The sequence below is a fragment of the Saccopteryx leptura genome, chromosome 4 (genome assembly GCF_036850995.1).
Source record: "Saccopteryx leptura isolate mSacLep1 chromosome 4, mSacLep1_pri_phased_curated, whole genome shotgun sequence".
In the NCBI taxonomy this organism is placed as follows: Eukaryota; Metazoa; Chordata; class Mammalia; order Chiroptera; family Emballonuridae; genus Saccopteryx; species Saccopteryx leptura.
The window spans coordinates 212,258,983-212,284,991 of record NC_089506.1 but is presented as its reverse complement, the minus strand read 5'-3'; the positions used below and the strand labels follow the sequence as shown (position 1 = coordinate 212,284,991).

The window sequence follows — 26,009 nt, the reverse complement described above, 5'->3', positions numbered from 1 at the left end:
GGAGAGAAGGCGGGTTCGGACGTGGTGTAGTTCCTCCGCAGCCAGTGGGAGGGTTTGCGACAAGAGGCTTCTGCCCCGCCCCCAACTCTGGCTCCTAGGTTCTGATTTCCCAGTCCCCAGAGAGGTGAGTCCACTGCCGGTGGGCGCGGGGTGCGGTGCTGTCGGCGACGCTGCCTTCCCGGGGGCTCTCCGGGCTTGCACCCGGCCACAAAAGAGAGCCAAGCGCCGGAGTGCGGAAGCTTCGCCAAGCCCGGGGTCAGCTGTGGCGCGGGGCCCGAGCCGGGCGTTCTTGGTGGCTGGAACGGCCGGGCCTTCCATGCCTCTGGAACGAGCCGCCACCGTGTCTCCGACTGCCCTGCGAACGAGCAGGAGGCTTTCGCTAACTCCCAGCCCCCGGCGTGCGCCGCGGCCTGCCTGGGATCACCCTGTGGCACCCGGCGAGATGCCGGAGGTCTGCCTAGCCAGAATGATGGACAGTTGGTGCAGGCCACCTTTCTGACAACTTGAACTTTTCTTAGGGATTCCTGTTAGCCCCTTAGGGCCTATTGCGCATTTCTTCTGAGACTTCGTGCACTTATGGCTGAAATAAACAAAATATTGTCTCCAGTTCCCTTTTAGGACGTTATGACTTTTCTCCTTCACAAGACAGTTCTGAAAACTGGCGGAAAGACAGACTCTTATTCACTCATGGGGACTATGTCGTCTTCCTGAATTTGGGGTCAAGGCCAGCGAATGAGAAGGCCCTGTCTGCATCCTGTCCTCAACATCCTCAGAGGAACTGCGTTTCTAGTATTCGGAAAGACTTCTCCGGGGCCATGGTTCCTCAGGCTTGAGCTGTTGACAAGGAGAAGCTGTCTCCGGAGCCCCAAAATGGCGGCTAAGATGGAGATAACTTTGAGCTCTCAGTCCTACATTCAGGCTTCCTCCATGCAGGAGAGACACATCATAACAAAGCTAGAAGAGAAGCAGGGGCCGGCTCTGCAAAAAGACTGTCCCGATCCTGAGGTCTCCCGCCAGAGCTTTAGACGGTTTTGTTATCAAGAGGTATCTGGACCCCAAGAGGCACTCCTACGGCTCCGACAGCTCTGCTGGCAGTGGCTGCAGCCCGAGGTACACACCAAGGAACAGATTTTGGAGCTGCTGGTGCTGGAGCAATTTCTGAACAGCCTGCCCCCAGATATCCAGGCACGGGTCAGGCATCGATGTCCAATGAGCAGCAAGGAGATGGTGACTCTGATAGAAGACTTTCAGAGAGCAGCCAAGAGGCCAAAGCAGTGGGTAAGGAGGGTCTTCTCTAATGGTCCCCAGGATTTCTTTTTTCGTCTGGATAGTGTTTGTTCTCTGGGTCTTTCCCTAATTAGAGCCCAGAAACGGACCCATGGCTTCAAACATGTCTTCTGGCCTCTATTTTGGGGAACATTGCCCCTACCCTCAGCTGTACCAGGTTTTCAGAATACCCAGCCACTGGCACTGCAATGAGGAAGCAGAAGATTAAGAGAGGTTATTGAGTATTTACTGACATCTCCCCCATCCATTTCTCTTAAAGTTTTCCTTCAATCCGATTCTTAGCAGACGTCATACTGTTGGATAGCAATTTGATTTGGTGGGAACTTCACTTGTTCCAGTGAAGTGTCTTGCATATTGCGTTTGGATCAGGAAGTCACAGCTCAGTTGACTAGTATTCCTTCCAACCCTGACCTCCCAAGTCAGACCAAAGTCCGTCCTAAGCAGGAAGCAGCTAACTGGGTGCTTCCTGGAAGCAGTTAGTTGGGCAGTCCTCTTAGAGCCTTGCTACTACTGGGATCTCCTTACCTGGAAAGCCTGGTCAGAACGATTTTAGATAAAGATGGTTTTATATGGTTTCCACTATACTGCTTCCCAGTCCTACAGAGCCTGTTTTTTACAAGTAGGGAAACAGGTGGGCATAAAGTGGGAATCTGCTGAGCCAGTTTCAAGACTGATCGTGACTATTTATATCTTCTCTCTGATGACTGATTCCAGACCTTGAGCAAAATCCAGGCTTTACGAGTATCCACTCAGGAAGTAATGGCTGGGACCGAGTAAGGTAGATAGCTCAGTTGGTTAGTGTGTCGTCCTGATACGCCAAGGTTGCAGATTTGGTTCACAATCAGGGCACATACAAGAATCAGCCAATGAATGTACAACTAAGTGGAGCAATAAATCGATGTCTTTCTCTCTTATCTCTCTCTCCCTCTCTCTCTCTTTCACTCCCTCTCCCTTTCTCTCTCTAAAGTCAATAAATAAATTTAGAAAAGAGGTATTGGCTGATTTGAAGCAGCCTCATTCTGGTCATTCCCCCTGTCCTTTCTGTGCTTCCTTTGCGAGTTTCAGCAGTCTCTGTCCAAGGTGACCTCCAGGCCATTATCTGGAATTCCCAGGGGAAAGGGTCATTACGGAGCAATGAAAGGTCAAGCTGCCTTCAGTCAGTCTTCTGGCTATGCTCTAATGCATAGGGCTTGTTCCTAGGTGGCCGTTTGTATGCAGGGGCAGAAGGTGCTTTTGGAGAAAACTGGATCTCAGCATGGAGAACAGGAACTGTCAGACTTTCAGCTGCAAACTCCTAGGAGATATCCTAGGGAGAGCTGTCTGGAGGAGCCTTACCAGGCAGGACCTCAGGACCAGCTTAGCCCCCATCTTTGGGAGAAATTCCCACTCCTTATGGAACCAGCTACCAAATGGGCTTGGACAGGTAACTACTCTGTGCTTCCTCTCTCCCTCTCACCAGTCCTTTATCTCATCAAAGCATTCATGGTTCTGAAAAGGCATAGACCAGGTGTTGTTTTTTTAAAAAATGTTGTATATAATAGATCTTTATTCCCGAACAAATTTTACTGATTAGAATGATAGTGATACTATACTTAAGATTATGTTTTAATTTCCTTTAAGTGATTATTTGACAATGAAGTATCCTTTTTTTTTTTTTTTTTTTTTTTGTATCTTTCTGAAGCTGGAAACGGGGAGAGACAGTCAGATAGACTCCCGCATGCGCCCAACCAGGATCCACCCGGCACGCCCACCAGGGGCAACGCTCTGCCCACCAGGGGGCGATGCTCTGCCCCTCCGGAGCGTCGCTCTGTTGCGACCAGAGCCACTCCAGCGCCTGGGGCAGAGGCCAAGGAGCCATCCCAAGCGCCCGGGCCATCTTTGCTCCAGTGGAGCCTCGGCTGCGGGAGGGGAAGATAGAGACAGAGAGGAAGGAGAGGGGGAGGGGTGGAGAAGCAGATGGGCGCTTCTCTTGTGTGCCCTGGCCGGGAATCGAACCTGGGACTTCTGCACGCCAGGCCGACGCTCTACCACTGAGCCAACCGGCCAGGGCCAGTTCCTATTTTTTTTTTATCCCTTTCAAAGCTTCCTATAGTGAAGACAGATCCAAATATGACTGCTGATGAACTTCCATGCAAGCTGTAGCTGAATTTCATCACTTAAAATGGTCTCATATTTAGAAAGGGCCTAAAGAATGTTCTTTTTGTTAGAGAAAAAGCCCACTCCATATTAGTTTCTGCCTCTTTCTCCTCCTGTGACATTTCCTGTGCTTAAAACTTTTGTGTCCACTTTCCTACTTATCTCATGTACAATACTGTATAACTGTCAGCTCTGCTCCCTGTGATTGCCAAAACTGAGAGACAGTGACCCTTTGGCCAGTCTTGGTGATGTGAATATAGGATACAGTCAATAGGTTAGAGAAGAGAGTTGGGGAGAAGAGTGGAGCCTTGATCCATTCAGATTTGTTACCTTCAGTGAAACACTTTAGTTTGACTAGCCTCAGAATTTAAGATTGGAGAACTGGGTCATCCAGTAGAAAAGCATTGTGATCCTGGCTGCAGTCTTGCCTCCTAATCTATGGCCTTCATGGTCCTAAGTGGAACACATACAGTGGAGGCAACCAGGTGTGTGTGCAGTCTCTATCTCCTTTCTTTTTTGTATTTTTCCGAAGTGAGAAGCGGGGGGAGGCAGATAGACTCCCACATGCACCTGACCGGGATCCACCTGGCATGCTCATCAGGGGGTGATACTTGGCCCATCTGGGCCTTTGCTCCATTGCAACCAGAGCCATTCTAGCTCCTGAGGTGGGCCACGGAGCCATCCTCAGTGCCCAGGCCAACTTTGCTCCAGTGGAGCCTTCGCTGCCAGAGGGTAGGAGAGAGACAGAGAGGAAGGAGAGGGGGAAGGGTGGAGAAGCCGATGAATGCTTCTCCTGTGTGCCCTGGCCGGGAATCGAACCCAGGACTTCTTCATAGGCCGATGCTCTACCGCTGAGCCAACCGGCCAGGGCCAGTCTCTATCTCCTTTCATTTGATTCGCAAGAGAGTAGATTTTCATCCTTTTCATCCATAATATCCAACAGTGCTTTCCTTCAGAGATTCACTGTCCAATACAATTGCAGCTAGTCACATGCAACTATTTAAATTTTGTTTATTGAGATGGAATTCAAATACTACAAAATCCACCCATTTAAAGCATGAATTTTAGTATAACTACAGTGGTTTTTAGTATATATAATTACACAGTTGTACAACCATCATGACTAATTTCTGAATATTTTCATGACCTCTGAAAGCAACCGATACCTGTTAGCAGTCACTCTCCCTCCCTCTCTAGCCCCTGGCAACCACCATCTACTTTCTCTCTCTGGATTTGACTATTCGGAACATTTCACTGTCCAGAGTCATACAATATGTGCTCTTTTGTGACTGGCTTCCCTCACTTAACATAATGTTTTCAAGGTTCATCCATGTTGTAGCATGTGTCAATACTTCGTTCCTTTTTCTGGCTAAACAATATTACATATATTAATGAACATTTTCTTTATTAGTTGATGGACATATGAGTTGTTTCCACTTCGGGGCTATTTTAAATAATACTGCTGTGAATATTTGTTTACAGGTATTTCTGTAAACATGTTTCCATTTCTTTTGGGTATGGAGTAGAATTGCAGGGTGAAACGGTAACTATGTTTAACCTTTTGAGGAAACGCCAGGCTGGTTTCCAAAGCAGTGGTGCAATTTTACATTCTCACCAACCGTCTGGGGGTATTCCACTCTCTTTACATCCTTGCTAACACTGGTTATTGCTGGTGTTTTTTATTACAGCCATCCTGTTAGGTGTGAAGTGGTATCTCATGGAGCTTTTGAGTTGTTTTCCTTATAACTTTGAGCATCTTTTCATGTATTTATTAATCAGTTATATTTATTATTTGGAGAAATGTCTGTTCAAATCTTTTGCTCATTTTTAAATTGGGTCAATCCTTCTATTGATATTATTGAAAGAGTTCTTTACATATTCTGAATACTAGACCCTTACAGAGTTTGCAAGTATTTTCTCCTATTCTGTGGGTTGCCTTTTTATTTTCTTGATAGTATTCTTTGACGCACAAGTGTTTTTAATTTTAATGAAGTCCAGTTTATTTATTTTTTTCTTGTTTGCTTTTGTTTTTGATTACATATCAGAATTACCATTGCCTAACTTGAAGTCAGTAAGGTTTACACCTATGATTTGTTTAAAGACACATTAGTTTAATTCTTACACTTAAGTCTTTGATCCATTTTGAGTTAATTTTTGTATATGTTGTGATGTAGGGGTCCAGTCCAAGTTCATTTTACAACTGGAATTCTAGTTATCCCAGTAACATTTATTGGAAAGGCTATTCTTTCCCTATTGAGTTGTCTTGACAACTTTGTTGAAAAGCAGCTGACCTTAATTGTATGGGGTGCTTATTAAATTAATTAAAAGTTTAAAACCCAGTTTCTTGGTCACACTAGTCACATTTCAAGTACTCAATATCTGCATGTGGCTAGTGGCCAGCATATTGCATAGTGATGAGCTTGTATGTGTGCACACAGACACACACATACGCACACACACATATACATACACACACACATATTGTTCACATGTAAGGAATTCTTTGGGGTAGCACAGCTCTAGATCCTCCAACTTGCCCACAGGCCATTCCAACATATTTCCATCCTAATTCTCAATCCTGTGGTAAATACGATGCATATCTAACCCATATTCCAGTTTCCAAACACAAATTATCTCAATTTTATAAGGAAAGAAAATTACACATTTACTGGATTTACCATTATTTGAAGAGACAGTGGTAGCCATTCAGTGTCCATGAAGAGAGAATATTTGCAGTGTTGAAATTCCAACTCTCTTTCATCTTTTCATTCCTTAGTTGATTCTTAGGCCTTATGGGTTTGCTTTTCCCTATTTCTCCTTTCCTAAACCTTTCGTAAGTTAGGAAGAAAGGAGAGGGTTGGAGAACTTGGTTCCTAACTTTAATATAAATCAGAATGATATCAGGAGCTTGTTAACTGTGCCAATTTCCAGGTCCTCCACCCCAAGATTCTGAGTTGACAGCTGTGGGGATGCAGGGGCAGCCTGCTTGCTGGCAAGTGCCTCAGATGAGTCTAATGTAAGTTGCTAGTGGAGGACCACACTTTGAGAAACCTTACAACATATTTCATAACTCCTTTGCTGAGTTTTCTTTGAAGCCCAGAAAATGAAACATTCTTTCTAATTATAGAGGCCCCCAGAATGAAAAGTGAAAACAAGGAGAATCCGCAACAGGAGGGGTCTAAAGGAGCAAAGCCACATGCCGTGTCACCTGGCAGATCCAAAGGGAATGGTCTGCAGAGTCCTGAACCGAGAGGGATGACTATGAGTGAATCCCGATTGTCACGGAGGCAGGTCAGCCCCCCAGTTGCTCAAAAGCCATTCACTCACTTCCAGAGACATCAGATGAATATTCTCAGCAGGGAACTGGAATACATCAGCAGCCCCCTAAAAAGCCATCCACTGAGAGAGCTGAAGAAAAGCAAAGGAAGTAGAAGAAGCCTGAGCAATCGTTTGCAGCGTCTTAGTCACCAGCCCACCCACTCAGTGAAGAAACCTTACAAATGCGATGACTGTGGGAAAAGCTTCACATGGAATTCAGAGCTGAAAAGACATAAACGAGTCCACACAGGAGAGAGACCCTACACGTGTGGAGAGTGCGGAAACTGCTTTGGGCGACAGTCAACTCTGAAACTGCACCAGCGGATCCACACTGGGGAGAAGCCATACCAGTGCAGCCAGTGTGGGAAAAGCTTTCGCCAGAGCTCAAACCTTCACCAGCATCACAGACTACACCATGGGGAGTGAAAGCAGACCTTTGGGCCTTCTGTTCAGAAGGAAGGTATTGGTGTTCCTTCTTCCTCTTGCATATAAATCACAGAGTCTGAGTGACTTACAAGGAAAGCAAGAGGACCCTGAGGTATGATGGTGCCCATTTCGTTGGTGAGAGACCCCAGAAGAAGCTGCTGGGGACATGACCATGCATGGTGACAGGGTGAGGAAATGGCAGCTCTGAGCATTAGTTGAAAGGAAACTGGGGTCTGTTCTGGAGAGCAGGGTGTAACCGAGGGAAAGTCAGGATGATCCTGCAGGTGTCCTTGCCCCATGTTAAATCTTTCCTGCACGGCTTTATTTATCCTCAAGGGTATATTCTATATATAGTTATACATTTACTGGTATACCAGATAATCTTGATCATGCACACACTTCTTTAATGAAGATGGGTGATCCATGACCCTGGCCAGATGGCTCAGTGGGGAAAGCATTTGTCCTGTCATACTGAGATCACGGGTTTGATCCCCAGTCAGGGCATGTAGGAGAAAATCTATGAGTACACAGCTAAATGACAAAAAGATGGGTGATCCACAAGAAGTTCAAGGCAAAATTTCATTGGAGTATAAATCCCCTCGTATTCTTTGTAATTCCTGGCTTTTCATAACAAAAGGTCATGAAGGGAGAATATGAATGTGTTTGTGTGAGTAGAGGATTTCCAGGTAGTTACAGTACTTTTACCAAAAAAAATATATATATATTTTTTTGCATTTAAAATATAATCACCTTTATTAACAAATTTTGGGGTAAAATACACTTCGCAGAACAGAAAAACAATTCCAAGAGAACAGAGTGTAACATTACAGCAGACAGGTTAGTACTCTTCACCCTCATCATCTCCCTCAACACCATCTGCTCCAACCACCTCATAATCCTTCTCAAGGGCAGCCATGTCCTCGTGTGCCTCAAAGAACTCTCCTTCCTCCATGCCCTCACCCACATTCCAGTGCACAAAGGCATGCTTGGCACACATCAGGTCACACTTGTCCAGGTGAGCCTGTCCTCAGCCATGGCTGTGGTGGTGTTCAGCATGCACACAGCTCGCTGCACTTTGGCTAGGTCTCCACCAGGTACCACAGTGGGAGGCTGGTAACTAATGCCAACTTTGAAGCCAGTGGGGCACCAGTCCACAAACTGGATGGTACACTTGGTCTTGATGGTGGCAATGGCTGCACTGACATCTTTGGAACCCACATCACCACAATATAACAGGCAGCAGGCTATGTATCTACCGTGGCGAGGGTCATATTTCACCATCTGGTTGGCTGGCTCAAAGCACACAGTGGTGATCTCTGCTACAGTAAGCTGTTCGTGGTAGGCTTTCTCAGCAGAGATGACAGGCATATGTGGCCAGAGGGAAGTGGATGTGGGAATAGGGCACCAGGTAACACTCACATATTGGGGAATCTTTTTATATCAAAGCACCCTTGATTTAGGAAAAGAAAATCTACACAGCTGCTGCAACCCTGCCCAAGTGATGGGGAAAAGCTACAACCAAAAGCAAGTAATGGATGTAGACTGCTACGGAGACGTCAAAGGGGATCTTTACCACTCTCTCCTTAGGCCAGTAATTTTTTTATTATTGATCTTAGAAAGATAGGAAGGGAGAGAGAAACATCAGTTTGTTGTTCCACTTATTTAAGGTGCACCTTGGTTGGTTCTTGTATGTGCCCTAACCAGGGATCAGACCCGTACCCTTGGTATATCAGGATGATGCTCCAACCAACTGAGCTATCCAGCCAGGGCTCATGTTGTTATTAAAGCTATTGGTCCTGGCCGGGTAGCTCAGTTGGTTAGAGTGTTGTCCCAATATACGAATGTTGCAGTATGATCCCTGGTCAGGACACATACAAGAATGAACCAGTGAATGCATAATTAAGTAGAACAACAAATCAATGCTTTTCTTTTTAAAAATCAATACATTTTTTAAAAAGAACTAAAGAATAACAAAATGATTAGGGTACTGAAATGTTCTAAAACATTATTTCAGTACATTTACTAAAAAATTGTAGAAATGTATTAATATGTATTTTAAACCAAAATGACATTTGTAAAATGACAAAATATACTTATATAAAATGTTAAAATCCTGGAACTAGGCCTGAGATCCCATTCGTTATTCTCTCAAAGTGGAAATGAAAACCCAGTCTGTAATTTTTAGTCACTTTGGGCAATAGCCTAAAGTCACTACCAGTAACCTCAGGGCTGTAGCCTATGCTGTTGTTGCCCCCCCACCCCCCAGAATATCATGTGTCTTCTTTTTTTTTTTTCATTTTTCTGAAGCTGGAAACAGGGAGAGACAGTCAGACAGACTCCCGCATGCGCCCGACCGGGATCCACCCGGCATGCCCACCAGGGGCGACGCTCTGCCCACCAGGGGCGATGCTCTGCCCATCCTGGGCGTCGCCATGTTGCGACCAGAGCCACTCTAGCGCCTGAGGCAGAGGCCACAGAGCCATCCCCAGCGCCTGGGCCATCTTTGCTCCAGTGGAGCCTTGGCTGCGGGAGGGGAAGAGAGAGACAGAGAGGAAAGCGCGGCGGAGGGGTGGAGAAGCAAACGGGCGCTTCTCCTGTGTGCCCTGGCCGGGAATCGAACCCGGTCCTCCGCACGCATGTGTCTTCTTAAGTAGAGGATCAAGTGCACACACGTCCGTCCCTACCTTCCAGATCTTTGCACACATCGTTTCCTTTGCCCTTAGGACCTGCCCCCCCATTCCCTCTCTCATCCCTGAAGTGTTGCCTGCAATGCAGAGCCTTCTCTGACAAGTTTTAGGCATACTAGACTTAAAGGCCTGTCACACCCTGCTCCTCTCTACACCAGTGATGCTCATTTGGGAGCACATTTTGCCCCCCAGAGGACATTTGGCAATGTCTGTAAACGTTGGTTATGACTTGGAATGAAGGATAGCTCCTGGCCTTTAGTGGGTAGACCAGGAGTACAGCTGAACATCCAACAGTACACAGGGGGGCCACCACTAGAATGATCTGATCCAAAGTGTCAATAGTGCTAAGGTTGGGAAACCATACCATATACAATTAAAGGTCTTTAAGAACAACAACCTTGTTTTATCACCATTTTAGCTGTTGGACTTAGCCCATATGCAGCCAAGAGAAATGGAGGAATAGGTGTCAACAATTAGAAGAGCTGAGGGCCCATTTTTGCTTGAATCAAAGATCGTGGTGATATCCTACTGAATGCAGTGGATGAAGCCTCTTGTTTTGGGGGTGGAGATGGACTTAATGGTAGACTAGTGGCCTCCCTCATAATTTTTGGTGGCCCTTTAGACTCGAATCCATGGTCCTCTTCCCAGCTATTATGTTAGATATTAGAAGAGTTTATCTTCATTATTAGGCCTGAACCTCACCTCATTCCTATCTGCTGTCTCTCACTGGTCAGGGCCTTGATTCCTCATTTTGTTCCTACCTTGCCCCACCTCCTTTGTCCATGCCAGTTTCACTGTTGTTTCTCAATAACTTGACTAATCCTATTTACCTCTATTAGTTTCCTTGTTGGTGCTGTAACAGATGACCACAAACTTAGTGGCTTCAAAACAACACAAACATCTCATATAGTTCTAGAGGTCAGAAGTTCAAAATCAGATTTGTTGAGCTGAAATCAAGGTGCACGCAGGCCTGTTTCCTTCCAGAGGCTCTCAGGTGAATCTGTTCCCTTGCATTTTCCAGCTTCTGGTGGCTGCTTGTATTCCCTGGCCTGTGGCCCCTTCTCCATCTTCAAAGTGCAACCCTCCAATCTCTGAACACATCACCTGCTCTGACTCTGACCCTCTGGGCTCCCTTTTGCAAGGAACATTATGGTTATTGGGCTCACTTAGATAAACCAAGATAATCTCCCCATCTTAAGATCATTAATCATATCTGCAAAATCTCTTTTGCATATAAAATAACATTCATGGGTTCCAGGGATTAGAATGTGGACACCTTTGGGGGGCCATGATTCATTTGACCACACCCATCCATTGAGTCAACTTGATTAATCAAAAACCTCTTCTAAATGTGAAGGAACATAGATTTCCACTTTTCTTATTTAAGAGTTGGGACAGGAACTCTATCTTAAATAAGAGCTTTGTTTCTGCCCTAGCAAGGTAGCTCATTTGGAGCATCATCCCAATACACCAAGGTTGCAAGTTCGATTCCTGGTCAAAGCACATACAAGAAGCAACCAATCAATGTACAACTAAGTGGAACAAATTTAATTGATGTTTCTCTCTCTCTCTCTCTCTCTCTTCCCCCTCTCTAAAATCAATAAAAAAAATTTAAAAAGCTTTGTTCCTTTGGTATATTTTGAAGAACCTGTACATGTGTTTTGTTTTCTTTTTTTTTTTTTTTTTTTTTTAATTTTTCTGAAGCTAGAAACGGGGAGAGACGGTCAGATAGACTCCCGCATGCGCCCGACCGGGATCCACCCGGCACGCCCACCAGGGGGCGAGGCTCTGCCCCTCCGGGGCGTCACCGTGTTGCGACCAGAGCCACTCTAGCGCCTGAGGCAGAGGCCACAGAGCCATCCCCAGCGCCCGGGCCATCTTTGCTCCAATGGAGCCTTGGCTGCGGGAGGGGAAGAGAGAGACAGAGAGGAAAGTGCGACGGAGGGGTGGAGAAGCAAATGGGCGCTTCTCCTGTGTGCCCTGGCCGGAATCGAACCCGGGTCCTCCGCACGCTAGGCCGACGCTCTACCGCTGAGCCAACTGGCCAGGGCGTGTTTTGTTTTCTCATTACAAAATCAATAATTGTTGAATCTTAATGTCTTTGGGTACCTGTTCGTATGTGAACCTTGAATAAAGGTGACAAAATGACCACTCTATCACTCATTCCCAAAAGGGGATGCTGCCTCACCTCCCCCAGCCTAGTTTGCCTTTAGCAGACAAGGTGGTGAGTGCCCGGGAGGGTCTGAAGGTTTGGAAGAAGGCTCCTGGGCGTCCAGCCACATTTGCAGGCTTGTATGCTGTTCGTCAGATGTAGGTGCTCCCTGTGCCCTCCCCCACATGTGGTTCCACGAGGGTCTTAACACAAAGCACTGACCTGCTGGCTTGCAATCAGCTACCCCATGTAAGAAAATGATCTTTCCCCTCTCATGTGCAGCCCTCTCCCATGGGGTAGCCTATAAGATTCACCATCTTTCCTGGGTTTGCCCTGTACTTAACCCATGTCAGAGTGGCATGATTTCTACTCAGGTAATTTAGTCCTCTGGTTACCCTCAGGGGACGGGGAGAGGGGAAGCATCTGTGCACAGCTAGGGGCTGGACCTCACAGATTTCTCCGTAAAGCGTTTTTCCATCTAGAGCAGATAAGGATTTGTAAAACCTGCCCCATGATCCCATTATCACTCCCAACAAAATTAACACTAACTCACTAATACTATCCAATAGACAGTTTGGGGTGGAGGCCGACTTAATGGAAGTGTTGAAATTTCCCCCAGATATTTCTAAAACAAAAATTCTGTTTCTTAAAGCTTTATTGAGATGTATTTTACATAACATAAAATTCAATACAGTTTAATAATTATTGACAGTTATGCATTTATTACCACGATCTAATTTTAGAGCATTTTCAGTAGCCTAAAATGAAACCCAATCATCATTAGCAGTCACTCTCGACCCTGTGCCCCGTGAGCCCTCACCCCTTTTACCTCGCACAGTATCTGAAGTCCATCATGTTGTAGAGATTATCAGTACTGTAGGCTTTTTATGCCTGACTAATATCTTGTGGATAGATCATGTTTGTTTATCCATTCATCAGTTGATGTACATTTGGGTTTCCACTTTTTTGTCATTATGAGTAATGCTGCTACGAACATTTGTGTGCAGGTTTGTGTGTGAACATGTTTCCATTTTATTGGATATACATATTTAGGAAGGTCATATGGTAACTCAGTGTTTAACCATTTGAAGAACTGACAGACTGTTTTCCACAGGGTCTGCTCTGTTTTACATCCCCTCTAGCAGTGTGTGAGGATTCTCATTTCTCCATGTTCCTGTCAACATTTATTATCTGTCTTTTTTATTATAGCCAGGATAGTGGATGAGAAGTGGTATCTCATTGTGGTTTTGAATTACATTGCCCTAATGGCTGATGATTTGGGGTATCTTTTCATGTGCTTACTGGCCATTTGTGTATCATCTCTGGAGAAATGGATATAAAATATTTACACCCCTTTATTGTCTTTTTGTTGAATTGTAAGAGTCCTTTATACTTTCTAGAATAAAGTCCTTATCAGATATATGACTTGCTAATATTTTCTCGCATTCTGCTATAATATACCTTCTTGTACAATGGCAATACATCTCTCTCTCTCTCTTTTTTTTTTTTTAAGTGAGAGGAGGGGAGATAGACTCCCACACATTCTCTCTGTAGGATGTGGTTGGACACCTGAGTTCTCCATTTTCTGGCTGTTTTTCCCTAAAAACAGAGACAGTACAGATTGAACAGGAAGAGCTTACTATACATTAGCTGAGACTCTTACAAGTTCTCCATTAGAAAGATCAGCCCACTTCCCTGTGCCCTTTCCAGAAGTTTCCAATCAATGAACTCCAAGTCATCGTGTAGTTCCCAGTTCTCCTAAAAAGAAAATGGGTTCTCTGACATTCCTGACCAAGTGAAATTTTCTCTCAGAACGATGTGCCTCTTCTCTAGACACAACCACAGCTGCAGTGTCACACTGACTTGTGATTAAAGCATCTCCCTAGAAAGTTTAGAAAAACTGGAAACTCATGAGGAGGCAAGAGATCTTCTTCCCACAAAGCTACCAACCATTGTCACCCAAACCAGAAACTTCCAAGTCATAGCTGACTCTGCTTTCCACTCCACCAAATCATTACTTTTGCTTCTTAAATGCATTCTCTAAGTCAACCCTTTCCCCTCATTCCCAGGACCCTGCTATAGACTCTTCTCTCTCCCTTGCTCTATTACAGCGGTCTCCCGAGTGTCTGTTGTCTCTGGGCTGACCCCAATCTACAGCATTTGGCTGCAGTTATCCCCACAATGCATGCCACGTCAAAAACCCTGTCCCTGCCTTCCTGTCCTTGTCCCACCGCAGCGTGTGTTCTTCAACCGGGGGTGGTGTGTGGGCAGCTGGCAGCCAAACTGGCCATAGGGAGCCAAGCATACTGTCTACTCCCTTGGGACTTATTTGCAGATGGGGCATAGGCACTGGTACCTATACACTGTGTTCCCTCTGATTGGGCTGTCTGGCACTCAACCTGAGGAAGGTGTGTGTGTGTGACAGAGGTAGAGGGACAGACAGGACGGGAGAGAGATGAGAAGAATCAATAATTCTTTGCAGCACCTTAATTGTTCATTGACTGCTTTCTCATATATGTCTTGACCAGGGGCTACAGCAGAGCAATTGACCCCTTGCTCAAGCCAGCGACCTTGGGCTTCAAGCCAGTGACCTTTGGGCTCAAGCTAATGACCATGGGGTCATGTCTATGATCCCATGCTCAAGCAGGATGAGCCAGTGCTCAAGCTGGCGACCTCGGGGTTTTGAACCTGGGTCCTCTGTGTCCCCGTCCAATACTCTATCCACTGTGCTACTGCCTTGTCAGGTTCTTTTCTTTTTTCTTTTTTTTAAACTTTTATTAAGTGAGAAGCAGGAAAGCAGGGAGGCAGGGAGGCAGAGAGATACACTCCCGCATGCGCCCCAACCCCAATTCACCCAGCAGACCCACTAGGGGGCGATACTCTGCCCGTCTGGGGCTGCTGCTCCGTTGCTCAGAGCAGAACGGAGATGTTTCAGCGCCTGAGGCAGGCCATGGAGCTGTCCTCAGGGCCAATTGCTTGAATCATTTGAGCCATGGCTATGGGAGAGGAAGAGAGAGAGAGAGAGAGAGAGAGAGAGAAGGGGAAAGGGTGGAGAAGCAGATGGTCATTTTTCCTGTGTGCCCTGATCCAGAATCGAACCTAGGACTTCCACACACCAGGCTGACGCTCTGCCGCTAAGCCAAACAGCCAGGGCTCATGGTTGATTCTTGTTGACAGGGATCGAACTGGCAACCTTGCTATATGAGGACGATGGTCTTACCAACTGATTTATCCTGCTAGGGCAGAAGCCCTGTTTCTTATTGCTTTACATAGTTAGGGTGAAGGGGACCAGGCCATTGTAGAGCCCTCTAAGAAATGTAGTTCTAGCCAGATCTGCATCCAGCTTCAGTAAGGAGGCATTGCACAGTTGCTTGTTTGGGACAGTTAGCCTGAAGCTAAAATGCTGTCCTGGAGGTTCATTCAAATAGTTATTGAATGCCTACTTATACGTCAGGCACCTTTAGGTGCTGGAGAATGCTATGGTGAATCAGAGGATGGGCATGTGCAGGCTGTACTGGCAGAAAACAAGAGTGATGGGAGAGAGGACAAAGGACTATTTCAGCCATCCCAGGGCAAGTACAACGGAAAAGGGAAGAGACATTGGATGCAGAAGCATATGCAGTAGGGTTTGACAGATATATTTGAGGTAGAATGAATCCATGAGACTTCATTGAATAAACGAGAATTGGAGGTAGATGGTGTGTTGTAGCATGAGCAATTGTGTGGACGTAACACTACATTTGGAGGTAAACATATCAGGGATCAAAAGCATGAATTCATTTGAGGGCATGTTTTTACCCCTCAGAGACACCAGTGGGAAGAGCCCACATAGGCACTTGAACCCCAGGATCTAGAGTGCAGGGGAGAGGAGAAATACGGGCTATAGTGAGGTCTTTGCAATCACGGGAGTGGCTAAGCTCCCTTGGAGGCAGAGGTGACGAGTACTTAGGTGAACTGTGAATACACTCTAAGCAAACAGAGGCATGTTAGAAGTCGGCTGTAGGGTGCAGAGAAAGCTGACGAGGAGACTGAAGAGACTGGCGCTGGTTCTAGAAGGATTCTCTGCCGTGGGCAAGTGAGAAGCACAAAGCAACAAGCCTTTCGACTCACCTGGGACACCCAGTCAGGGCTTCTCAGTGCCAAAAATGCGGTAGGGCCAGCGTGGTAGCTCAGTGCTCCTTCTCCTGTCGCCAGCGGGGTCAGTGCCAAATTAGAGTCCCAGGACAAATTCAGGCTGGCCCCAGACAGACCGGTGTTACCCTCCCGCTGGTGTGGGAGCAGAGGCTCGAGGAGCCTAGGCAATCATTCTCGCCCAAGTTCCCATGCTTCTGCAGAGTCTGCCTTGGGCGGGTTGTGGAGGTGGGACCCCATCCGAGCTCTCCCGCCAGGACCCCAACGCCCACTGAACCCCAAGTGTTCCAGAAGTGTTCATCCGCACCACCCAAAAAAGGCACCGGAATTTCGGTTCCCAGCCTTGCTGGCAACTCCAGCATGTCTGGGCTCATTGGCACTTCTGCCCGCTTCTGTGGCTGGTAGCTAAGAACAAGTCGCGGGGGTTCACCAAGGCCGCGCAAAGATTTCTGGGAGCCCCAGCCAGTGCACCCCCACCTCCCACTCCAGGGAGCGCCCAAGGGCAATCCTGCATGGCTGCAGCAGGTACCTGGTTTTGTAACACTGCGGTAGGGCAAAGAGAGGGGAACTGGAAGTCTAGTGCTGTCTCCCAGAGTAGCACTGGAACTTTCTTCTGCGTTCCCTGGAGCAAACGACTTTACCTCAATTATTATTATAATTTTATTAAGTGAGGAAGGAATTTAGAGAGATAGACCCGGTATGCACCCCAACCAAATCCACTCTGCAAGCCCCCTACTGGGCGATCACAGGGATGGGAGTTTGAACTTAAAAGTCCTAGAGCAGGGGTCCCCAAACTTTTTACACAGGGGGCCAGTTCACTGTCCCGCAGACCGTTGGAGGGCCTGACTATAAAAAAAACTATGAGGCCCTGGCCTGTTGCTCACTGGTAGAGCGTTGGCCTGGCATGCAGGAGTCCCGGGTTCGATTCCCGGCCAGGGCACAAAGGAGAAGCGCCCATCTGCTTCTCCACACACCCCCTCCTTCCTCTCTGTCTCTCACTTTTCCTCCCGCAGCCAAGGCTCCATTGGAGCAAAGTTGGCCCGGGTGCTGAGGATGGCTCTGTGGCCTCTGCCTCAGGCCCTAGAATGGCTCTGGTTGCAACAGAGTGACGCCCCAGATGGGCAGAGCATCGCCCCCTGGTGGGCATGCCGGGTGGATCCCGGTCGGGCACATTCGGGAGTCTGTCTGACTACCTCCCCTTTTCCAACTTTGGAAAAATACAAAAAAAAAAAAGATTTTACAGAGAGGGGTTGAGGAGCAAAAAGTGTCAATTCACAGTTGTTTCTCTATAGTTCATTGCCTGCTTGTTGTAAGTGCCTTGACCGGGCAAGCCCAAAGTTTTTGTCTGTTTGTTGTTTTTTAATATTTTTCTGAAGTGAGAAGTGGGGAGGCAGACAGACAGACTCCCACTTGAGCCCGGGATCCACCCAGCGTGCCCACTAGGGGGCGATCTCTGCACATCTGGGCCATTGCTCTGTTGTGACAGGAGCCATTCCAGCACCAGAGGCAGAGGCCATGGAGCCGTCCTCAGTGCCCGAGCTAACTTTGCATCAATAGAGCCTTGGCTGTGGGAGGGGAAGAGAAAGATAGAAAAAAGAGGGGGAAGGGTGGAGAAGCAGATGGGCACTTGTCCTGTGTGCCCTGGCCAGGAATCGAACCTGGGACTTCCACCAGCTGGGCCGATGCTCTACTGCTGAGCCAAGTGGCCAGGGCCAAGCCCAAGGTTTTGAACTGGCAAACTCAGCATTCCAGGTTGCCACTGTGCCACTACAAGCCAGGCAAGAGATTAGATTTTAATTCATCAATATCTCTAATTTTCCTGACCTCCTTATTGAAGGATAGTTATCCTTTCCCTGACCTTGTTCTGGAGAACTGTTCCGAGTAGTTTACTACTTTAATTAGAGACCCTAAAGATTCACTGAATATATGAATACCAATATTATTTCAGCAAGTATGAAATTCTTCCCATAGACTAAGGGTACAGGATCAACGGAAGTTAGTTGGTACTTTGGTGGTTGACAGAGGGCTAGTGTGCATTTCTCAACTAAGCACCTTTCCAATAACTAGATTCCTGTGTTCCTTACCCCACTTCTTTTTTATTTTTTTAAGATTTTATTGATTTGAAAGAGAGAGAGAGAGACTGGGGGGGCCGAGTAGGAAACATCAATTTGTAGTAGCTGCTTCTTTTGTGTGTCTTGATGGGGAAAGCCTGGGGTTCCAAACTGGCAACTTTGCCATTCCAGGTTGACATTTTATCCACTGTGCCACCACAGATCACATACTCGCCCCACTTCTTATAATCAAAACCACAAGATTCTGACTTCCTTTTCTCACCTGTTGCCCAGGTGAACTCTGTACATCCTCAACCAGAGCCACAGCTTCCTCCCCATTTTCTGGACACCGCTTCTTCACACAGGCCTGGATCTCCTCGGGCAACATGGTGAGGAACTGCTCCAAAACCAGCAGCTCCAGGGTTTGCTCTTTTGAGTGTGTCTTAGGCCTCAGACACTGACAACAGAGTTCTCAGAGTGTGCTGAGAGCTACATGGGGGCCAGCTGCCTCCTGACGGCAGAACTGTCTGAAGCGCTGGCGGGACGCTTCGCAGTCAAGGTTGTTGCTCTGAAGGGCTGATTTCCGTCCCTGTGTGGAGTCCTTGCTTGGGGATGATGTACCTGGGGATGCCTTGTGGCAGCCATCATTCACTTCACAAACTGGCTCACTGGTTGCCACTTCCACACTGGGGATCAGACTCCATCTCTTTTTTTTTTTTTTTCTTTTTTTCTTTTCCGAAGCTAGAAACAGGGAGAGACAGTCAGACAGACTCCCGCATGCGCCCGACCGGGATCCACCAGGCACGCCCACCAGGGGGCGACGCTCTGCCCACCAGGGGTCGATGCTCTACCCCTCGGGGCATCGCTCTGTTACGACCAGAGCCACTCTAGCGCCTGGGGCAGAGGCCAAGTAGCCATCCCCAGCGCCCGGGCCATCTTTGCTCCAATGTAGCCTCGGCTGCGGGAGGGGAAGAGAGAGACAGAGAGGAAGGAGAGGGGGAGGGGTGGAGAAGCAGATGGGTGCTTCTCCTGTGTGCCCTGGCCGGGAATCGAACTCGGGACCTCTGCACACCAGGCTGACGCTCTACCACGGAGCCAACTGGCCAGGGCCCAGACTCCATCTCTTTTCATATCACTGGGAGCGGTTCTCCTGGATGCCAATGAAAGGAGTCAGAGACATGAGAGGGACATAGATGTGAAGAATCACAGTTGAAAAGGGCTCAACTTTGAAGGGTGAGTAGAAAAATACAGCATAAGACTGTCCTATATTTCTTCTTTCTGCTTCTTGTGATTTTATCCTTTTCTTTTACTCCCTCCACAATCCAAGCCACGACCCAAAGCACTAGTAATATCAAAAAGTTTTCACCTGACTGGTGGTGGCACAATGGATCAAGTTTCAACCCGGAATGCGGAAGTCACCACTTTGAAACCCCAAGGTTGAGGTCACTGGCTCTGAGCACAAGCTCATCAGCATGAGGTGGTTGGCATGAAAAGCCCAAGGTAGCTGGCTTGAGCACCAGGCCACTGACATGCCCAGGTCAAGATATGTATAAGAAGCTCAATGTAGCCTGACCAGCTGATGGCGTAGTAGATGGAGCGTCGGACTGGGATGCAGAGGACCCAGATTCGAGACCCCAAGGTCGCCAGCTTGAGCAAGGGCTCATCTGGCTTGAACAAAAAGCTCGCCAGCTTGGACCCAAGGACACTGGCTCGAGCAAGGGGTTACTCAGTCTGCTGAAGGCCCGCAGTCAAGGCACATATGAGAAAGCAATCAATGAATAACTAAGGTGTCACAACAAAAACTGATGATTGATGCTTCTCATCTTTCTCTGTTCCTGTCTGTTTCTCCCTGTCTATCCCTCTCTCTGACTCTCTCTCTGCTCTGTAAAAAAAAAAAAAAAGCTCAATGTACAACTAAAATAAAAGCAACTACGAATTGATGCTTCTCACTCTCTTCTCCCTCTCTTAGAAGTAATCAGAGCACAACTAAAGTGAAAGGAACTATGAGTTGGTGCTTCTCACACTTGCTCCCTTCCTCAAAAAAACAATAACAACAACAACAAAAAAAACCAAAAAAACAACCTGACCAGGCAGTGGCGCAGTGGATAGAGTGTTGGACTGGGATGCAGAGGACCCAGGTTCGAGACCCTGAGGTCACCAGATTGAGCACGGGCTCATCTGGTTTGAGCAAAAAAAGCCCACCAGCTTCAACCCAAGGTTGCTGGCTCCAGCGAGGGGTTCCTCGGTCTACTGAAGGCCCAAGGTCAAGGCACATATGAGAAAGCAATCAATGAACAACTAAGGTGTTGCAACGCGCAATGAAAAACTAATGATTGATGCTTCTCATCTCTCTCCATTCCTGTCTGTCCCTGTCTATTCCTCTCTCTTTCTGAAAAAAAAAACACACCAAAACCCCCCCCAAAAAAAAACAAAAAAACCCCAATAACATAGTTTTCTACCAGAGATTTCTCTCTGCTAACGAATTCCTCAAACTACTCATAGTGTAGTCCAGCTGTTCCTTCTGGGTCTTGTCCCTGCCCTTCCTCACCGTTAAGAAACCTGCACCCATCTTCCCAATTGTCAGCTTCTCTTAAGGAGAAAATAGTATGTGAGTGACTCTCAATTAACTGTTGACATCATCCTCCCTACCACCACCACCACCACCACACAATGTGGATGATAAATGAATCTTCGGGTTTGCTGTATGTTGCCACCCCTCCTCCCAAGCCCCAGCAATCCTTCCACACTTTAATAGCAGCAGCATCTTCCTTTTTGAAAGAACCCCTCTCTATCCCATTGTCTCTGGTAGGGCTGTTCATCATTACAGTACCCTTCTCCCTACCCCAGGAGTGGGCATCTGAAAAAGGCTGGACCTATCAAAATTCTTCTCTTGAGGTTTTACATACATGTCGGGTGGGAAAGTTCTGAATTTCCTGGGAATTGCTAAATTGGAAGGATGTAAAATGGGAGCTGTCTGCAATTATGTCCCACTCAACATTCCACATCTCCTCCACCAAAGGGGTGAGCCTGTATATAGGAGTAAAAAAAAATTACTTAAAAAAAATGAATTTAGGCCCTGGCTGGTTGGCTCAGTGGTAGAGCATTGGCCTCACGTACAGGAGTCCCAGGTTCGATTCCCGGCCAGGGCACACAGGAGAAGCGCCCATCTGCTTCTCCACCCCTCCCCCTCTCCTTCCTCTCTGTCTCTCTCTTCCCCTCCCGCAGCCAAAGCTCCATTGGAGCTAGGTTGGCCTGGGCGCTGAGGATGGCTCCATGGCCTCTGCCTCAGGCGCTAGAATGGCTCTGGTTCAATGGAGCAACGCCCCAAATGGGCAGAGCATCGCCCCGTGGTGGGCATGCCGGGTGGATCCCGGTCAGGCGCATGCAGGAGTATGTCTGACTGCCTCCCTGTTTCCAACTTCAGAAAAATACCCCCCAAAAATGGATTTAGGTTGCCTTTCTTCCAAAGAATTTGAACTGCCTTCATTTATATTCTCTTTACATTTCAGTGTGGCAGTAGAGATAGAGGAATCAAAGGAATTGTTGTTGAAGTCCTTTTTAACAAAAAAGAACCTTCACATAGCATAGCTTCTCAGCAGCAAGGCCAGGCCTAGAACCTGTACTCCCCCTTGACTTACACGTTTCTGTACATCCCGCACTTTATCTGGAATAATAAATGCTATCCAGGTTTCATGGAGAAGGGGGGGGGGGCAGGCACTCCTCTTGACCCCCAGACATCCCATTCATACCTAATTTTAAAATTCTGGTTTGTCAAAAACGTGTTTCCCTCTGACAACGGTCTACTCAGCGGAAAGCAGGATGAGAATTAGGGCTGGACTGATTCACTTCACTCAGCAAGGCTGCACTGAGTACTGGCAGTGCACTCGGTGCTAGGGTTCAGTACTGTGGCTGGTGTGGCGTAGGAAAACATCTGCAGGCTTCCTTTGCACCCTGACGGGCATTAGCCGTTCAGGGTCACTGGCCAGAGAGAGTCCGGGCTCAAGCTCAGAGATCGGAGATCGGAACCCGGCCTGGTCAGCTGGGGTGGACGAGGGCACCAGGACGCAGGAAGGTGACCGCGGAGCATGCGAGAGGCGCCCGGGCCTGGCCCGACTGCTCTGAAAAAACGCCGGTGACAAGGGCATCAGGCTGGCGTGGGGCCCAGCTGCGAGCCCACCGCCTGGAGCAAGCAGAGCACTCACCAGATGCACGCACTAGCGGCTTTCCAAACTCGTTCAGCCGCCGGGCGGGAAGTCAGCGCACGAGCTCCCGCACTGGTCAGCGCTTCGCAAATGCTCGCAGGCGGTGCCGCCGCACTACAACTCCCACAGTGCACTGTGACGGCTGGGCGCCGTTCCTCTGCTGCATCGACAGCTACAGCAGCCAATAGACAGAAGAAACTGCTCTCGAAGAGCCAATCGTCCTGGAGAGAAGGCGGGTTCGGACGTGGTGTAGTTCCTCCGCAGCCAGTGGGAGGGTTTGCGACAAGAGGCTTCTGCCCCGCCCCCAGCTCTGGCTCCTAGGTTCTGATTTCCCAGTCCCCAGAGAGGTGAGTCCACTGCCGGTGGGCGCGGGGTGCGGTGCTGTCGTCGTCGCTGCCTTCCCGGGGGCTCCCCGGGCTTGCACCCGGCCACAAAAGAGAGCCAAGCGCCGGAGTGCGGAAGCTTCGCCAAGCCCGGGGTCAGCTGTGGCGCGGGGCCCGAGCCGGGCGTTCTTGGTGGCTGGAACGGCTGGGCCTTCCTTGCCTCTGGGACGAGCCGCCACCGTGTCTCCGACTGCCCTGCGAACGAGCAGGAGGCTTTCGCTAACTCCCAGCCCCCGGCGTGCGCCGCGGCCTGCCTGGGATCACCCTGTGGCACCCGGCGAGATGCCGGAGGTCTGCCTAGCCAGAATGATGGACAGTTGGTGCAGGCCACCTTTCTGACAACTTGAACTTTTCTTAGGGATTCCTGTTAGCCCCTTAGGGCCTATTGCGCATTTCTTCTGAGACTTCGTGCACTTATGGCTGAAATAAACAAATCATTGTCTCCAATTTCCTTTTAGGACGTTATGACTTTTCTCCTTCACAAGACAGTTCTGAAAACTAGCGGAAAGACAGACTCTTATTCACTCATGGGGACAATGTCGTCTTCCTGAATTTGGGGTCAAGGCCAGCGAATGAGAAGGCCCTGTCTGCATCCTGTCCTCAACATCCTCAGAGGAACTGCGTTTCTAGTATTCGGAAAGACTTCTCCGGGGCCATGGTTCCTCAGGCTTGAGCTGTTGACAAGGAGAAGCTGTCTCCCGGAGCCCCAAAATGGCGACTAAGTTGGAGATAACTTTGAGCTCTCAGTCCTACATTCAGGCTTCCTCCAAGCAAGAGAGACACATCATAACAAAGCTAGAAGAGAAGCAGGGGCCGGCTCTGCAAAAAGACTGTCCCGATCCTGAGGTCTCCCGCCAGAGCTTTAGACGGTTTTGTTATCAAGAGGTATCTGGACCCCAAGAGGCACTCCTACGGCTCCGACAGCTCTGCTGGCAGTGGCTGCAGCCTGAGGTACACACCAAGGAACAGATTTTGGAGCTGCTGGTGCTGGAGCAATTTCTGAACAGCCTGCCCCCAGATATCCAGGCACGGGTCAGGCATCGATGTCCAATGAGCAGCAAGGAGATGGTGACTCTGATAGAAGAATTTCAGAGAGCAGCCAAGAGGCCAAAGCAGTGGGTAAGGAGGGTCTTCTCTAATGGTCCCCAGGATTTCTTTTTTCATCTGGATAGTGTTTGTTCTCTGGATCTTTCCCTAATTAGAGCCCAGAAACGGACCCGTGGCTTCAAACATGTCTTCTGGCCTCTATTTTGGGGAATATTGCCCCTACCCTCAGCTGTACCAGGTTTTCAGAAAACCCAGCCACTGGCACTCCAATGAGGAAGCAGAAGATTAAGAGAGGTTATTGAGTATTTACTGACATCTCCCCCATCCATTCTCTTAAAGTTTTCCTTCAGTCCGATTCTTAGCAGACAACGTCTGCAATTTGATTTGGTGAGACTTTGTTCCAGTGAAGTGTCTTGCATATTGCCTTTGGATCAGGAAGTCACAGCTCAGTTGACTAGTATTCCTTCCAACCCTGACCTCCCAAGTCAGACCAAAGTCAGTCCTAAGCAGGAAGCAGCCAACCGTGTGCTTCCTGGAAGCAGTTAGTTGGGCAGTCCTCTTAGAGCCTTGCTACTACTGGGATCTCCTTACCTGGAAAGCCTGGGAACAATTTTAGATAAAGATGGTTTTATATGGTTTCCACTATACTGCTTCCCAGTCCTACAGAGCCTGTTTTTACAAGTAGGGAAACAGATGGGCATAATGTGGGAATCTGCTGAGCCAGTTTCAAGACTGATCGTGACTATTTATATCTTCTCTCTGATGACTGATTCCAGACCTTGAGCAAAATCCAGGCTTTACGAGTATCCACTCAGGAAGTAATGGCTGGGCCCGAGTAAGGTAGATAGCTCAGTTGGTTAGTGTGTCGTCCTGATACGCCAAGGTTGCAGATTTGGTTCACAATCAGGGCACATACAAGAATTAGGCAATGAATGTACAACTAAGTGGAGCAATAAACCGATGTCTCTCTCTCTTATCTCTCTCTCTCTTTCACTCCCTCTCCCTTTCTCTCTCTAAAGTCAATAAATAAATTTAGAAAAAGAGGTATTGGCTGATTTGAAGCAGCCTCATTCTGGTCATTCCCCCTGTCCTTTCCGTGCTTCCTTTGAGAGTTTCAGCAGTCTCTGTCCAAGGTGACCTCCAGGCCATTATCTGGAATTCCCAGGGGAAAGGGTCATTACAGAGCAATGAAAGGTCAAGCTGCCTTCAGTCAGTCTTCTGGCTATGCTCTAATGCATAGGGCTTGTTCCTAGGTGGCCGTTTGTACGCAGGGGCAGAAGGTGCTTTTGGAGAAAACTGGATCTCAGCTTGGAGAACAGGAACTACCAGACTTTCAGCTGCAAACTCCTAGGAGATATCCTAGGGAGAGCTGTCTGGAGGAGCCTTCCCAGACAGGACCTCAGGACCAGCTTAGCCCCCACCTTTGGGAGAAATTCCCACTCCTTATGGAACCAGCTACCAAATGGGCTTGGACAGGTAACTACTCTGTGCTTCCTCTCTCCTTCTCATCTCATCAGTCCTTTATCTCATCAAAGCATTCATGGTTCTGAAAAGGCATAGACCAGGTGTTGGTTTTTTTAAAAATGTTGTATGTAATAGATCTTTATTCCCGAACAAATTTTACTGATTAGAATGGTAGTGATACTATACTTAAGATAATGTTTTAATTTCCTTTAAATGACTATTTGACAATGCAGTACACAACAGAACTATTCTAGTTCCAATTTTTTTTATCCCTTTCAAAGCTTCCTATATTGAAGACAGATCCAAATATGACTGCTGAGGAACTTCCATGCAAGCTGTAGCTGAGTTTCATCACTTAAAATGGTCTCATATTTAGAAAGGGCCTAAAGAATGTTTTCATTAGAGAAAAAGCCCACTCCGTATTAGTTTCTGCCTCTTTCTCCTCCTGTGGCATTTCCTGTGCTTAAAACTTTTGTGTCCACTTTCCTACTTATCTCATGTACAATACCGTATAACTGTCAGCCCTGCTCCCTGTGATTGCCAAAACTGAGTGACAGTGACCCTTTGGCCAGTCTTGGTGATGTGAATATAGGATACAGTCAATAGGTTAGAGAAGAGAGTTGGGGAGAAGAGTGGAGCCTTGATCCATTCAGATTTGTTACATTCAGTGAAACACTTTAGTTTGACTAGCCTCAGAACTTAAGATTGGAGAACTGGGTCATCCA

General features: G+C 47.7%; 2 protein-coding genes, 1 long non-coding RNA gene and 1 pseudogene across 5 annotated transcripts in view; 2 read left to right on the top strand and 2 right to left on the bottom strand.

Moving 5' to 3' along the window:
- Nucleotides 1-18,904, top strand: LOC136403701 (zinc finger protein 174-like). 2 transcript variants are annotated; one of them, XM_066382765.1, is made up of 4 exons: nucleotides 1-124; nucleotides 608-1,278; nucleotides 2,488-2,710; nucleotides 6,551-7,614. In XM_066382765.1, exons 2-4 carry the CDS (start codon nucleotides 733-735, stop codon nucleotides 7,165-7,167), a joined length of 1,386 nt encoding a protein of 461 aa, XP_066238862.1. In that variant the 5' UTR covers nucleotides 1-124; nucleotides 608-732; the 3' UTR covers nucleotides 7,168-7,614. The 2 variants fall into 2 exon arrangements, with proteins under 2 accessions (XP_066238862.1, XP_066238864.1); XM_066382767.1 differs by lacking the exon at nucleotides 6,551-7,614 and adding an exon at nucleotides 18,483-18,904 and having other exon boundaries at nucleotides 94-1,278.
- LOC136403709 (tubulin alpha-1C chain-like) lies at nucleotides 8,005-9,445 on the bottom strand (annotated as a pseudogene).
- Nucleotides 14,900-26,009, bottom strand: part of LOC136403710 (uncharacterized) — a 26,809-nt gene continuing 15,699 nt past the window's right edge. For both annotated transcript variants that reach the window (XR_010751174.1, XR_010751173.1), the window contains exon 4: nucleotides 14,900-14,944. This is a non-coding gene — a long non-coding RNA (uncharacterized lncRNA). The remainder of the gene's footprint in view (nucleotides 14,945-26,009) is intronic.
- The window catches only part of ZNF174 (zinc finger protein 174), a 7,062-nt gene continuing 3,782 nt past the window's right edge, over nucleotides 22,730-26,009 (top strand). Inside the window, exons 1-2 of the mRNA XM_066382768.1 lie at nucleotides 22,730-23,892; nucleotides 25,074-25,296. Of these exons, the coding sequence (XP_066238865.1) occupies nucleotides 23,485-23,892; nucleotides 25,074-25,296 (631 nt within the window). The 5' untranslated portion in view covers nucleotides 22,730-23,484. The remainder of the gene's footprint in view (nucleotides 23,893-25,073; nucleotides 25,297-26,009) is intronic.

Excerpts from the sequence above, each read along its gene's own strand:
- LOC136403701 (XM_066382765.1), top strand. The coding sequence starts at position 733 with ATGAGAAGGCCCTGTCTGCATCCTGTCCTCAACATCCTCAGAGGAACT. Across the intron at positions 1,279-2,487 it reads CCAAGAGGCCAAAGCAGTGG|GTGGCCGTTTGTATGCAGGG; the intron begins GTAAGGAGGGTC and ends GCTTGTTCCTAG. Across the intron at positions 2,711-6,550 it reads TACCAAATGGGCTTGGACAG|AGGCCCCCAGAATGAAAAGT; the intron begins GTAACTACTCTG and ends TTCTAATTATAG.